This window comes from Leucoraja erinacea, chromosome 1, assembly GCF_028641065.1.
Source record: "Leucoraja erinacea ecotype New England chromosome 1, Leri_hhj_1, whole genome shotgun sequence".
NCBI classification, from domain to species: Eukaryota; Metazoa; Chordata; class Chondrichthyes; order Rajiformes; family Rajidae; genus Leucoraja; species Leucoraja erinaceus.
Genome location: NC_073377.1, coordinates 96,314,737 through 96,330,180, shown reverse-complemented (window position 1 = coordinate 96,330,180; position 15,444 = coordinate 96,314,737). Strand labels below are relative to the sequence as shown.

General features: G+C 41.7%; 1 protein-coding gene across 5 annotated transcripts in view; it reads right to left on the bottom strand.

The window, feature by feature from the left end:
* Nucleotides 1-216: 216 nt before the first annotated feature.
* Nucleotides 217-15,444, bottom strand: part of nup54 (nucleoporin 54) — a 48,041-nt gene continuing 32,813 nt past the window's right edge. For all 5 annotated transcript variants that reach the window (XM_055639799.1, XM_055639809.1, XM_055639820.1 and 2 more), the window contains 7 exons: nucleotides 14,682-14,878; nucleotides 11,995-12,049; nucleotides 11,070-11,163; nucleotides 10,005-10,112; nucleotides 3,337-3,456; nucleotides 2,465-2,575; nucleotides 217-1,520 (listed from right to left, as the gene is read on the bottom strand). In XM_055639799.1, the coding sequence (XP_055495774.1) occupies nucleotides 1,392-1,520; nucleotides 2,465-2,575; nucleotides 3,337-3,456; nucleotides 10,005-10,112; nucleotides 11,070-11,163; nucleotides 11,995-12,049; nucleotides 14,682-14,878 (814 nt within the window). In that variant the 3' untranslated portion in view covers nucleotides 217-1,391. The remainder of the gene's footprint in view (nucleotides 1,521-2,464; nucleotides 2,576-3,336; nucleotides 3,457-10,004; nucleotides 10,113-11,069; nucleotides 11,164-11,994; nucleotides 12,050-14,681; nucleotides 14,879-15,444) is intronic.

Genomic DNA, 15,444 nt, shown 5'->3' with positions numbered 1-15,444 from the left:
TGCTGTGCCCTAAAGAGTGTGGACAATAAAATGCAATCCCATCCAACCATAAAGATATGGTTAATTAGATCAATTGAAACAAATCACCTAACAAGTGTCGATGATCAATGTTAACCTGGTCTAACTTGCACAGAACAGAGAACCGTAGAAGATTAATACCAGGGAAAATTCAAATTTAAATTAAAAAGCAAAAAAAATCAGAATCAGAAACAGATAATTATTAAAGTAATTTGTTTATTTATAACCAATTTCCTCTTTGCATAATTATTACAAACATTTAACAGATTAAATGCAGTTCTTCACTCGAGATCCTTGTCTCATTCATGGTTCACAATTATCATTCCATTTCAAGGTACATTTCAGGGACCATTTCCAGGTGTAAATAACATCGGAGAATGGTTTGCAAAGGTGACTTTCACTAAGTTAAACTCCATGTTGAATTAAAAAAGGCCTGGTTAGATTAACATGAGAAATATCATGACCAGAATGCTTGGAAAATAGTAAATTTTTCCAAAAACAACCCCCAAGTCCAAGGCGCCTTCTAATAATATAAATATGCTTGTATAATTTAAAAGAAAAATAAATTGGGATTATATATTCAGCATGTGATTCTCTGGCACATTTAACCTTAGTTATCAACATTCCAGTTTCCAGAGCTCTTGGTGATTCCAATAAAGAACCTTTCAAATGTTTCTCATCCACGACAAATCAAGGCCACATTTCCCAGCTCCAAAAACGTTTAAACTCACACAGAAAAGCCAAATGCACACCCAGCTAAGCAAACGTTTGATGCATACTTAAAAAATATATAAACAATTTCTAATTTGTTCCTGACTTAGTCAGTACTGACATAGCCATTCCTGTTAAATGCAAATCTGGTTATTTAGGTTAATACTTTCTAAAATAATCTACCTCAACCTATTGCATACAACAGGAAATTCATTATTATTTTACACTCAAAATATTGTAACGTTAAGATTGAATTAAGAATGTTGCTATTTGTAGAATTAGTAGAAAAATGTTCAATGCATTTTAAATAACTGCTCAAGCCTGCCTTAGATCCGAGTTAATTTAAACATTCATCTCCCAATACTGCAATCATTCATAAGCTATAGTTTTAAACTTGCTTAACAAAGTCAGTAACTAATTTCCGTTGCAAAGTTTAGTAACCTTGCTGTATCGAGAGGATGATGATGCACTTTAGAGTAAACAATAGAATTCCTAAAGCTGGAACATGGCTGAAACATTAGATGAAGAACGGGAGAAAAATATTTCCCTGCCCTTTTCATCACATTTCTGCTTTATAAAAATGGAGATGGAGGTAGGATTAATCAAATAAACTTAGACAGGGAGAAAAATATTCTTAACCAGATGGTGTTATAGAAGAGGCATCAACTGAAGAAGTCACGACGAATATGAACACTCTCACTAAGACCATGCTCAATTAGCTTCACATCCTCCAAATCTTCCTTCAGGACACTGATCAAATGACTCAATCCTTCCTGTTGCAGTTTCAGGTGCTAGGAAGAGAAATGAGCTGGATTAGTAAACATTAAATTCAGTTGCTTTGTTATTTGCGAGCAAATTTTCCTTTGAAGATTAGCTGATCTTGAATATTTGCTGACAAAATTTAAATTAACAATGGAATAAAAATTAAAAGGTCAGAGTTCCTCATGTTGGTACAATGCTGACTGTCATGTTGGTACAATGTCTGTAATCTTTTAGTCTAAAGTTGCTTCAAGCTGATTAGTTTTGACACACATCATGGAAACAGGTCCACTGAGTCCACATTCACCACCCATTCACACTAGCTAGATCTATCTTATCCCACTTTCACCTACACACACAGGGCAATTTTTAGAGGCTAGTTAACCTACAAACCTGCATGTCTTTGGATGTAGGAAGAAACCGGAACATTTACAGGGGGCACGGTGGCGCAGCGGTAGAGACCTGGGTTCAATCTTGACTATGGGTGCTGTCTGAACGGAGTTTGTACGTTCTCCCAGTGATCTGCGTGGATTTTCTCCGGGTGCCTCTCACATTCCAAAGATGTCCAGGTTTGTAGGTTAATTGGCTTGGTAAAATCGTAAATTGACCCTAGTGTGTGTAGGATAGTATTAGTGTGTGGGGATCGCTGGTCGTCGCGGGCTTGGTGGGCTGAAGGGCCTATTTCCGCTCTATATGTCTAAACTAAACAAAAAATCTGGAGGAAACCAACACAGTCACAGGGACAACGTGCAAACTCCACATAGAAAGCACCCAAGATCAGGATAGAACACAGGTCTCTGGTATTGTGAGGCAGCAGCTCTACCAGCTGTGCGACCCTAGTATTTTACGTTCTAACATATCAGAAAACCAGAAAAGACTAGAATTCTGCAGAGTCAACATTTAACATGAGCAATAATAATTTATGTTCAAATTTCAATCTGTGGAAATGTTCTCTATTTAATCAAAAAATATTTACTTGTTTGATTTCTCCCAGGAGATCGACATGCACACTGTATCTTTCCTCTGATCTGACAGCTCCAACATGATTCTGCATCCTTATTTGAGACATTAATTCATTTAGACGACCCTGCAAATAAATATCATAATTGATACAAATTGCATTCACCAATTTCCCTGTAAAGATTTATCACGTTAAAATGTTTTAGCTTTCTTAAAACAAATTCTACAAATCAAATCTTCTGCAACTGAAGAACAGAAAATACTGAAATCTTATCAGCAACCCGGTTTGGCAGCATCTTTCGGGAAAGAAAGTCAATATTTCAAATAACTTTCATTAGAACTAGAAAAGTGAGAAAAACAGTTTTAAGTTGCAGATGGGGGGGGGGGGGGGATGCGAGGGAATTTTTGTGATAAGGTGTGGAACAAAACTATCAAGCTGAGAATTATTTAAAAAACGAGTAGTTGACAGCAGAAGAGAAAATTAAGAAAATGAAACAGAAAGATACAGATTTAAGATTATTAAATTCAATAATAAACCCCAAGGGTGCCAACATACCCAGATGAGATACCAACGATGGGAGCTCCTATTATTAATACCCAGCACTTCATTTTCTGTCTGGACACACTGCACCCTCTGCGCTTAATTCTGAATTAGCAACTTCAGATAGACACTGTTTTTCCCCCTCTCTCCACAGATGTGTATCTTCCTGACTCAATTTGCTTGCCAGTAACTTAAAACATGCTGGTTTCCTCTTTTCCAATGTTTGACCTAGAACATCAACTGTTTCTCTCCCCAATTGATGCTGTTTGACTTGCTGTGTGCTTGCAGCATTTCTCATTATTGCTTCACAGTTCCAGGATCTGCAATGTTTGCTCCATATTCTGTACCTTAAACTGGGTTGGTGCATTTAGTTCACACTGGATTGTATCCAACTGCACACGAAGCTGCTCTTCTTCTGCCTGAATGGCATAACCAGCTTTCCTCTGGATCTCTTGCTTAATTAAAACCTACAAGGAAAAAAAAAAGGCTTAAGAAACTATTTTGTGAAAAGAAATCCCCAAACATTAATTACCTTCCAACTACAATCGATGAAATTGCCCACGAACCATGCAGGTTTGGACGACAGATAAAAGCATTCGGTCTATGTGTCTGCATTGGCTCTTGGCTGGACTGATGACAGTTTCTCCCTCTTTTCCCACTGTCCCATTCTCTCCACACTACCCTGCGCCTCTGAGATCTGTTTTTACAGCAAGCATTATAACACAGAACAGGAACAGACCCTTCAGCTGAACATGATGCCAAGATGAACACATCTCATCTGCCTGCACATGATCCACATTGTCCATTCCCTGTATTTATATGTATACGTGGCTATTTAAAAGCCTCTTAAATGCCACAATGACTAGGCCAATTTAAATTAATCCCATCCACGTGCACATGGCTTCTATCCCTTCATCCCATGCCTGTTTATGTGCTTGTCTAAATGCCTCTTAAACACTGCTATCATATTTGCTTCCATTACTTCACTGGCAGCATGTTCCAGGCACCTACCACCTTCCCATTGATGTTTCCAGGTTTGGAGGACATAAAGTGCTGGAGTAACTCAGTGGGTCAGGCAGCATCCCTGATAAACATGGATAAGTAACATTTCGGGTCGAGACCCTTCTTTAGACTGATTATTGGGTGGGAAAGAAAGCTGGAAAGGGGCAAAGGCAGGACAAAGTGTGGTAGGTAATATGTCAACATAGGGCAGGGAGATTTCTGATATGTAGATGGTTGGAACAAAGGCCAGAGATGAGAAAGAAAGGGTTTAAATCGGCATGGAGAGGGGAGGAGAAATACGTGGGAATCCAGCTGGGGCACAGGGGAGAGGAGGGGGTTGGACAGAGAGGGACTGGGTGGTGTGGGGAGAAAGGAGGGTTTGTAAGAGGTTACCTAGAACTGGACAATTCAATGTTCACATTGTTGGGTTGTAAGCCTCACTGGTAGAATATAAAGTGCTGTACCTCCAATTTACATGTGACCTCACTCTGGCAATGGTGATAGGTCAGTGTAGAAATGGGAAAGGGAATTAAAATGGTTAGCAACCAGGAAATCTAGTAGGCCTTAGTGGACCGAGCGCACGTGTTCAGCGAAACGGTTGCCAAGTCTGTTTGGTCTCGCCGAGGTACAGGAGGCCATATCGGAATACTGGATACAGTAGAAGAGTCTAAAGAAAGGTATCGACCCGAAATGTCACCTATCCATGTTACTCCAGTACATTGTGTCCTTTTGTGTATTAACCAGCAACTGCAAATCTTTGTTTCTACACCAGGATTGGAGGACTTTAGTTACAAGAGAGACTGGATAGGCTGAGGGTTTCTTCCCTGGAGTATAGGAGGTTAAGGGGTGACCGTATAAAGGTATGTATACTCATGAGGTGTTTAGATAAGGTAAATGGCCAAAGTCCTTGTCCCAGAGTAGGGGAGTCTAAAACTAGGGGGCATAGATTTAAGGAGAGTGGGGAAAGATATAAAGGGGATCTGAAGGGCACCCTTTTCACATAAACGGTGATAAGTACATGAAAGCCTGGCTCCAGCTGCCAGATGAAGTATTAGAGGTTAGGTGTTCACATAATCGCAGGGGACTTTAATAAGGCCAACTTGAAGACTGTACTGCCGAAATTCTACCAACATGTCAAGTGTTCTACTAGAGGGGTGAACACGCTGGATCATGTCTACACCAATATCAAGCACGCGTATAGAGCCATCCCCCTCCCCCAACTAGGCCAGTCAGATCATCTCTCCCTCCTGCTCTCTCCAGCCTACACCCCCCTCAGACGCAGTGCCAGGCCCACCATAAGATCTGTTACAACCTGGCCTGAAAATGCACTCTCCAATCTACAGGACTGCTTTACACAGACAAACTGGGACATATTCGAACACCAGGATCTGGAAACTCTCACAGAATCGGTGCTGGACTATATCAAGTTCTGCATCGGAAATGTGACTGTAGACAAAAACATACGGGTTTTCCCAAACCAGAAACCCTGGATGTCCAGCCAGGTCCGCACACTCCTCAGAGCCCGCGATGCTGCCTTCAGGTCAGGTGACAGAGCTCTGTACAGGGCTGCTCGAGCCGATCTGAAAAGTGGTATTAAAAAAGCCAAGGCGGACCATAAGAGGAGCATAGAGTCCCACTTGTCCAGCAATAATACACGGGAGGTATGGCGGGGCATACAAGACATTACCAACTACAGAGGCTGTGCCACAAAGTCAGAAGACCTGAGTGCGCCGCTGGCAGAAAAGCTAAATTGCTTCTTCTCCCGCTTTGAAACATCACAACAGCAGCACTCACCTGCTACAGCCCTGTTTCCACCCTCACCTAGCTCCTGTACTACTCCACTCACTGTCAGGGAACACAATGTCAGACGGGTGCTCCTGGCAGTGAACCCCAAGAAGGCTACCGGCCCAGATGGAGTCCCTGGTAAGGTGCTCAAAGCGTGCGCCCACCAGCTCACTGCCATCTTCACCAGAATTTTCAACCTCTCCCTGGCCCAGGCAGTTATTCCGTCCTGCCTAAAATCAGCCACAATCGTCCCTGTGCTGAAGAAGTCTACCATCACCAGCCTTAATGATTACCGTCCTGTGGCCCTCACTCCGGTAATCACGAAGTGCTTCGAGAGGTTGGTCCTCCAGCACATCAAGGACTATCTACCACCAGACCTCGACCCCCACCAATTCGCCTATCGCCAAAACAGATCCACAGAAGACGCCATCACCGTAGCTCTCCACTCTGTGCTGAGCCATCTGGAGCAGGGGCAGAGCTACGTCCGGATGCTCTTTGTGGATTTTAGTTCAGCCTTTAATACAATCATTCCGGACATTCTCATTGGTAAACTGGTCACTCTCGGCCTCCCCACTGTCACATGTGCCTGGATAAAGGATTTCCTCACCAACCGGCCCCAGACTGTGAGACTCAGCCCCCACCTCTCCTCCACTCGCAGGTTGAGTACCGGTTCCCCACAGGGCTGTGTGCTAAGCCCCCTCTTATACTGTCTCTACACCTACGACTGTAGTCCGGCCCACAACGACAACCGCATCGTCAAATTTGCTGACGACACTACTGTGGTCGGACTTATTTCGAAGGGAGACGAGGCAGCCTACAGAGAGGAAGTCCTGAAGTTGACAACCTGTTGCTCAGAAAACAATCTGGCTCTGAACACCAGGAAAACAAAAGAGCTCATTGTCGACTTCAGGAGGCACAGCACCGACTTAGCCCCCCTATACATCAACGGCAAGTGTGTGGAGAGGGTCAACACCTTCCGGTTTCTCGGCGTCCATATCGCTGCTGACATCTCCTGGACGGACAACACGACAGCGGTCATCAAGAAGGCTCAGCAGCGGCTGCACTTCCTGAGGGTCCTCAGGAAGCACAACCTGGACTCTAACCTGCTGTTGACCTTCTACCGCTCGTCCATCGAGAGCCTGCTGACATACTGCATTACAGCATGGTATGGCAGCTGCACCATGGCAGACAGGGAGAGGCTTCAGAGGGTAACCAGGACAGCGCAGAGGATCATTGGCTGCCCTCTCCCCTCCCTGATGGACATCTACACCTCCCGCTGCCTTAGCAGGGCAAAGAAGATCATCAAAGACAGCTCCCATCCTGCGTTTGGACTGTTCGACCTGCTGCCCTCTGGAAGGCGCTATAGGTGCATCAAATCCAGGACAAACAGACTCAGGAATAGTTGCTTTCCGAGAATTATATCTACTATAAATTCAAATTCACACATGCACTGACTACACCGCCCAACAAGGACTTCCATCTGTATATATGTATATATGTATGTAGCGCCGCAGAATTTGTGCACCTATTCCCCCCCCCCCCCCATCTCCCTCCTGTTTTTTGTTTTTTCTGTTTATTGTTTTGTGTGCTAAATTGTATGTATGCACTGAGTACGAGCAGCTTTCAGTTTCACTGTACATGTATAGTGACAATAAATGGCATATCATATCATACAACTACAATCTTTAAAAGACATTTGGACAGGTACATGAATGGAAAGGTTTTGAAATATATGGGCCAAATCCAGGCAAATGGGACTCTCGGGAAAGCAGCGTTGGTTCGCATGGACAAGTTGGGCCAAATAACTTGCTGCCATGCTCTATAACACTGCGATTGTTTAAAAAAAACCTTAAAAATCTCCTTTAAACTTTTGCCCTCACCTTCAGTCTGTACTCCCTTGCATGTAACATGTCCACCCTAGGATAAAGGCCCTGATTCCATAACTTATCTATGCTTCTCATCATTATATGTACTTCTGTCAGGTCACCCCTTTACCTCCGATGCTCCAGAGAAAATTATCCAATATGTCCAATCGTTCTTAAGTCTTTTTGTTCTTCATTCAACATTATTTATTAAAGCTCTCCTAAATGATCCAGTCTTAATTACATTACTGACTATGGGATCTGACAGAATATAAATCGTTTTAGCTTGCAACTAGAAACAGACCACACTTCAAGGTGTAATTCATTGTTTACAGTGCGCTGTGATGTTCTGGTGTCACAAAAAACTCTCTGTAAATAGAAACCTTTTTTCCATTTTAACTACTGTTAATTGAAATTTCCCTTAAAAAATACATTGGTTTAATTGCATGGAAGCATTTCCATGATACACAGGGCTGCTCCACATATTCATCATCATTGAAACCATTAGCGATGCAGTGGTGCTGGTTTCCAACGGTGACGAACGCACCACACATAGAAACATAGAAAATAGGTGCAGGAGTAGGCCATTCGGCCCTTCGAGCCTGCACCGCCATTCAATATGATCATGGCTGATCATCCAACTCAGTATCCCGTACCTGCCTTCTCTCCATACCCCCTGATCCCTTTAGCCACATGGGCCACATCTAACTCCCTCTTAAATATAGCCAATGAACTGGCCTCAACTACCTTCTGTGGCAGAGAATTCCGCAGGTTCACCACTCTCTGTGTAAAAAATGTTTTTCTCATCTCGGTCCTAAAAGACTTCCCTCTTATCCTTAAACTGTGACCCCTAGTTCTGGACTTCCCCAACATCGGGAAATATCTTCCTGCATCTAGCCTGTCCAACCCCTTAAGAATTTTGTAAGTTTTTCTGTCCTCCAGTTCCTGCGGACTTCCACCACTGGAAGTATAGGATTTTGGAGTGTGTGCTTTATCATCATTCCTTACAATGCTACGTACGACCGTGATCGCAACTTCTACTGAAGTGTGGATGGCCGTTGGCTCGCTAGAAGCTCACCCGCCCTTTGACAGGTCCTGTTTATGGTCCTGCCGTGGGTCTAGGTGGGGAGACGGCTTAGTCGCCGATTATCCGACCATGGAGCAGGTAGCACGGGATTACATGGTACCCGTGGCGGGAGGGGGGGGGAACTCCCCCCGACCTGACCTGCTCCACATAATATCCCACTTAAAAAAAACCTTGCCCTTCATTGCTTTTGGGAAAATGAACCCATACTTCATCAGCAATATCTAATCTCTTGATGAACCCAATATGCACAATCTTTGATTCAATATTATTGTCATAAAAGCAAATTTAATGTAATTGTGGCCTAGCCACAGGTTATATGGGTAAACCATAACCTTTTTGCTCTTATATTATTTTGTCAAAAACCCTGAAAGATATTGACGTCTTATTAAAATGGTTTTACCACCTCATTCATGCAAACCAAATTATGCATTTGACCCTGTGTTCATCCCAATAGGAACTAAGAGATAGGTCTATTGATCCCTTAAGCCTGCTCATCCATTCAATAAGATCAATACGCTAAAACATTTACAGAAGCCAGACTGTCCAGTCACTCAAAACACAAATGGCTGGAGGAATTCAGTAGATCAGGCAGTATCTGTGGAGGGAATGGACGAATGTCTTTTTGGTCGGGACCATTCTTCAGTTCCACCAGCACTTTGTGTTGTGCTCAAGATTCTAGCACCTGTGGTTCCATGTGTGTTCAGTCACTCACATCAGTGTAGGTTTGGGAAAAAGTAATGACAAAACCATATGGTGGCAAATATGGGAAAGAATGGGAATTTGATTTTGCAGAGGCTTAACCGCCTTGTCACAGTTTAAGTGCAATGATTCCTTAAAGGTGGAAACCAGTGTTGTTCACAGCCTTAATGGTGGCTTTGAGGACCATCTATCACATTAATTTGGCCAATTATCACTGCTATTCTTAATAGCCATTCATTCATGGCACTAACTTCTTTATATTTCACATAAAGCTGCAGCAAATTAGAATTTAATTGTTTCATGCACGTATGACAATTAAATACTCTTGACTCCAGCTACAACTTTACGCAGAGAAGCTACGATGGTTTGGATGGGAAATGAGCGCGGGGGGTGGGTGATGAATAGGAATCTACTCATTTGGGTTAGGGGCTCTGCAGGAGCTTCGTTCTGTAATGCCTTCAAAAGAGAACTCTACAATAACATTAAAGATCACAATGAAAAATTAAAATAATCCATGCAAGAACTTATTTTCAAAATGTTTTTACAATCATGGCCACAAATAGCAACTCCATTACAGTACCTGCAAGACTTTATGAGCTTGGTCCATCAGTTTTCTCTTATATTGGGCAATTTTTGCTACAGTTGTGGCCTGGTTCTTCTGCAGTTCATTTACATCCTCAGATATAATCTGTTTGAAGGAAGCAGTTGATATGGTCAAACAGCAGTCATGAAAATGCATCCGGTGACTGCGTTTCATTGCATTATTTCAAATAGATTGATTGAAAATCACAGCATGGAAACAGGCTTGCAACTATTGATCACCCGTTCACACTAGTTCAATATTATCCCACTTTTGCATTAATTCCCTACACACCAGAAGCAATTTACAGCGGCCATTTAACCTACAAACCTACACTTCTTTGGGATGTGGAAGCATTCGGAGCACTTGGAAGAAACCTGGGCTGTCACAGGGAGAATATGCAAACTCCACTAGATGGCACCCAAAGTCCGGATTGAACCTAGGTTTCTGGCGTTCTGAGGCAGCAGCTCTATCCAGCTGCGCCACTGTGTTGCTAGTGCTGCAAACCTGTGCAAAAGAACCAACTGCCACAGTCACAAAGCTCAAACTTCGTAATTGCTGGATTTTACTGGCGAGAACTGTGGATATGAATCCATCCAATGATACCGTGATAAAGAGGTAATCGGGTTCCAGGTAAACAAATCTATCTTGCTTTAATAAGAATGCTTACAATGAATCGAGGTTGATAAAAAATTGACAATAGGAAAACTGGAACCAGGAAAGGAAAAGCAGACCCTATTATTTCTGACATTTCGTCCAAATAAAAGGTGCCAAATAGAATCCACTCAACTGTAAAGCCAATGGAAAATGCGCGTAGAAAGCGGCCAATTCCAGGTTTGAACCTGGAGCTCTGGAACTGTGAGGCAGCTCATTTGGTGGCAGATAAAAGGGTCAGCTTAAACGGATTTAAACAGTGCTCTTAAATTTGCATAGCAATCAGTGCCACCTCCAAATAAAAAAACAAAAAATATTTTGAATTATCCACATTCCTGTTTTCAAGCTTGCGAAATACTCAATGGGACCCACATTTAAACAAAAAATTTCCAAACTACAATCCCAACTCACATCCAGTCTGCTTTGATGCTGTTTTGTCATTTGTTCCTGGAACTTAAGTCTTCTCAGCAATTCTTTAAAGCCAACCATGGGCACTGGGATCAGTCTTTGGAGAAGGACACAAAGAAAATAATTAGAATTCTACTTCAACTTCTACTCTTTCAAAATAGGTTTCAACTTTTTGCAAAATAAGCAGACAAATGGAACCCTATAGATTCTGCTCAACTGAAAAGTCCACAAAAACTGAAAATTAATGGTTAATTAAACAATGACAGGAACTAAAATAATTGCAATTCGAACTGTTATAGTACTGTTTTCTAACGTTCCATTTATAATGCAACTACTCACATAAAGACTGAATAAATGAATGCTGCTTAAAGTATTTAGTTGAAATGTATTCTTAACATGTTACGGCTTTGGTCCTTCAAATATCAAGAAAGTCCAAATCTCTGTAATTATCTAAAATATCAAGATATCCTCAAATAAAAGCCACAAGGACCCATGATATGTAATAAGCTTGGGAGCTGTACCACCGTATGGTACCTGACCCAAAATTACAGCATGTTAAGAAGGATTTATCGATTACCCAAAATGGGTCAATTTTTTAATTCTGGCAACTTTAGAATTATTATATTAAAAAATATATAACCATGGAATCATTATTGTGTTTACATCTGGAACAAGGTACTAACACCAAAGGAATTGAGACCTTGAATTTTCATGGAGAGATTAGTGCAAAACTGCACGCCAATTTAAATGTTTTCTTCTTCCTTTCAAATTATTTGATTTAAACCCATCACCTCTATTGATAAAATACAATGTTTGGACTCAACTCAGAATGTGGTACATACTTTGATTAAAATTAAATACAAAATCAAATTGCAACTGTTTCCATTGGTTATGTAAAGGATTTTGGAAAGACAACACCAAAACCTACTTTTCAGGATCAGGATTGTCAACTTTTGCTTGTTCCCAAATTATTGGATCAACACCTAAAAGACAAAAAGGACACATTTGCTCGTGTTTCCTAAACAATGACATTATTTTCCCATATGGTTAAGCAACATGTTATTATTGTGACAAAATAATGCTTTAAGTTACTAACGCTAATTTTATCTAATTAATCTCCCATTGGATCTCACGAGCAACACTGAGAGGAACATTGCTGAAAACTATGAATAGAGTTAAAGACATACTAGAGAATCACAAATCATTCATAAAACAATACTGAGTTGGATACCGAGTTGGATGATCAGCCATGATCATATTGAATGGCGGTGCAGGCTCGAAGGGCCGAATGGCCTACTCCTGCACCTAATTTCTATGTTTCTATACTCTTCAGTAAAAATTACCTTGGAGTCCTGAACGTTTCAAATTTTACTTTAACAATCAAATATTTCTTTGGAGGATAGTGATGATGCCCTCAAATGATCATGATGCACCCATGGGTCAAGAAGATGACAACTTATTTTGCAATTCAATCACCCTTTTCTTTCCCAAATTACCAGAATGCAAGTTATCCTACCCAAGATGGGCTGGGTTTGGTGCTGATGTGGGGAGAGGGTGTCAATAGCGTCTCAATGGCAAATGTAGACTTAACCCTGTCTGGGCTTGCTGTTGCCAAGTTGCTGTTTGTAGCCATTCCATTTCTATCAAGCAGCAATGGGGCCTCGTGATCATACAACTATGACAAAGGCAGGCCAGAACAAAGACTCCACCCACGACAGTTGATAAACTAAGTCTCTCAGCTGGCTCAGTGACATGTCCAGGCCTAGCTGGCTGACAAATTTAGAGAACGTTTCAGAAGCAGTCGAAAACAATCAAACGATGAAAAACATTAAGATTTCTAAGGCAGTAAAAATATTTAAAGTAAATTCAAGTAATTTATTAATGTTAGCAGCCTTGCCCCAAACAGCTGTTCCTCTCAATTGAAATAAATGGGTTCCTTGTTCCTACACCAGGTCCAACCCAACACAGATTTTACGGTCAGATTCTGCCCACCCACCCCAAAATACTGGTGAATGCTGCAAGTTTAGCATTTGATACATTCAACATCAGTGGTGCCAAAGTAGAAATAGTTGAGAGCTTCAAGTTTCTTGGTGTATTGTATTGTATTCAAATTTATTGTCATTGTCTCAATTTGAGACAACAAAATGAATTTCCCTTACAGGCAGTATCATTAAAAAAAAAAAAAATTCATAAAACAAATAAATAAATAATAAAACATATTAAAAATAAAATTGAAATTGAATTAAAAAAAAAGCACAAACATGGAAAGTCCACTACACAACATAACATAAATGGCACCAAGGCGAGGATGGCACCATAGTCCAGCCAGCCTCCCCTCCGTGTTCATCCGTGGTCGGGGCCTTCCGAGCACCCGCAGTCGCCGCCCCATAAATATCACTCATGAACTGTCGTGAACTAACCACTGATATGACAGCCAAGAAGGCACACCAAAGTCTCTATTACTGAGGAAATGCACCATGTTTTGTTTAGTTTAGAGATACAGCGCGGAAACAGGCCCTTCGGCCTGCCGAGTCCACACCGACCAGCAATCCCCTGCACATTAACACACACTAGGGACAATTTACATTTATACCAACCCAATTAACCTACAAACCTGTACATCTTTGGAATGTGGGAGGAAACCGAAGATCTCTGAGAAAAGCCACGCGGTCACGGGGAGAACGTACAAACTCCGTACAGACAGCACCCATAGTTGGGATCAAACCCAGGTCTACTGGCGCTGTAAGGCAGCAACTCTAGCGCTGTGCCACCGTGCCGCTCTAATTTTCCAATGGCTCTTACAGGGTTTTACAAATTCACCATAAAAGCATGCCGTCAGGTCTCATTACAGCTTAGTTCAGGAACAGCTCCGCACAAAAGTGTAGAGTTGTGGCTGTAGTCGAGTCCATCAAACAGACCAGATTTCCCATTCTTGACTCCACCTACACTTCACGCTACTCTAGAAAAGCAGCCAATATATCAAAAGCAAATGGTCATTCCGCCTTCTCCGCACTTCCATCAGGGCAGAAGATACAGAAGCTCGAAAGCGCGCACCACCATACTCAGGAACAGGTTCTTCTCCTCTGTCCTTCCATAAGCTATGGTACTGTCTGATTCACCTCTACCTCAATGCAGATATTGGACTTTGTCTATGTCACTGCTGCGCTACAATGCTAAGAACTATATTCTGCACTCTGTATCTTCCCCATTACTCGGCCCATTGTACTGGAGTTTGACTTGATTGTATTTATTATCTGATCGGATTGGAGAGCATACAAAACAAAGCTTTTCACTGTACCTCTGTACACCTGACAATAATAATACATCTAAACCCAAACGCAGCAACCACAGGCAGTCAGAAAACGTTCACAAAATTGCAACATCCCAGTTCGGAGTTGCAAGGCCTTTGCAGCAGCGAGTCCATACGACACATGCAAGAGCCAAGAGCCCAGCAAGGAACCATTGGCATTTTCAGCAAGTTCCAACCCTTTACGTTTATCTTGCGTAATATAAGATGAAACCCAAATTGTATACAAGAGGTTGCTGAGCCATGGTGTCTGTTTATTTCCATAGTTGGGTGGTTATTGTGTAATACGCTGAAGCTGCACTACATACCAGTTGGAGGGTTCTGCAGCAGCTGTTTTATCTGGGCTGGGGAAAGCTCAGTCCTGGGTAGGGCGACAAGCACACTTAGCTGCATCAGATGATTCTTCACGTTAGTCTGCTCCAGTGAATTAAAAAGATTTGTTGCTGAAACTCTTCTGGAGTTTCCATTTGGAAAGCGTTCAACAACATAGATCACCATTTCTGTCCTGAATGCCAAAAAATAAAGATTGTTTTCAGAATCAATTTTCCTCCACAATCAAATATGCTTACAGTTACAAACTCCACATGTCTGGATAGATCCGTTCTCTAAATGAGAGCTATCGCCTGCATGATGTATGCAATTTATTTTAATCTTTGTTAATTTATGTCATTGAATTTATTTGCCAAAGTTGGAGAGGCTCCCAAACTATGAAACACCATATAAATAACCAGGCATATTGGGCTCAGTACTTCATATAACTGCTAAATTTGGGATCACATTTAGCACTTGAATTAAGGATGGCAGGCAAGTCTCAAGTAAATCCAAGGTGGATCACTAAAATTAAACGGTCAATTTCCAGACAACGTTGAACACTTTTCACTTAGTCGTTTCATTTAGTCTTTTTCATTTATAATTATTAAGACCCGAGTAAAAGACATTTAAACACCGGTCGGATGTTATATTTGACAGCCTCAGATTGGCAGCATTTTCAGGTATCTGCAATAATTTGTAGCAACATTTGATGATTAGGTCCTGAATTATCGCTGTGGTCATACATACAACAATCTAATC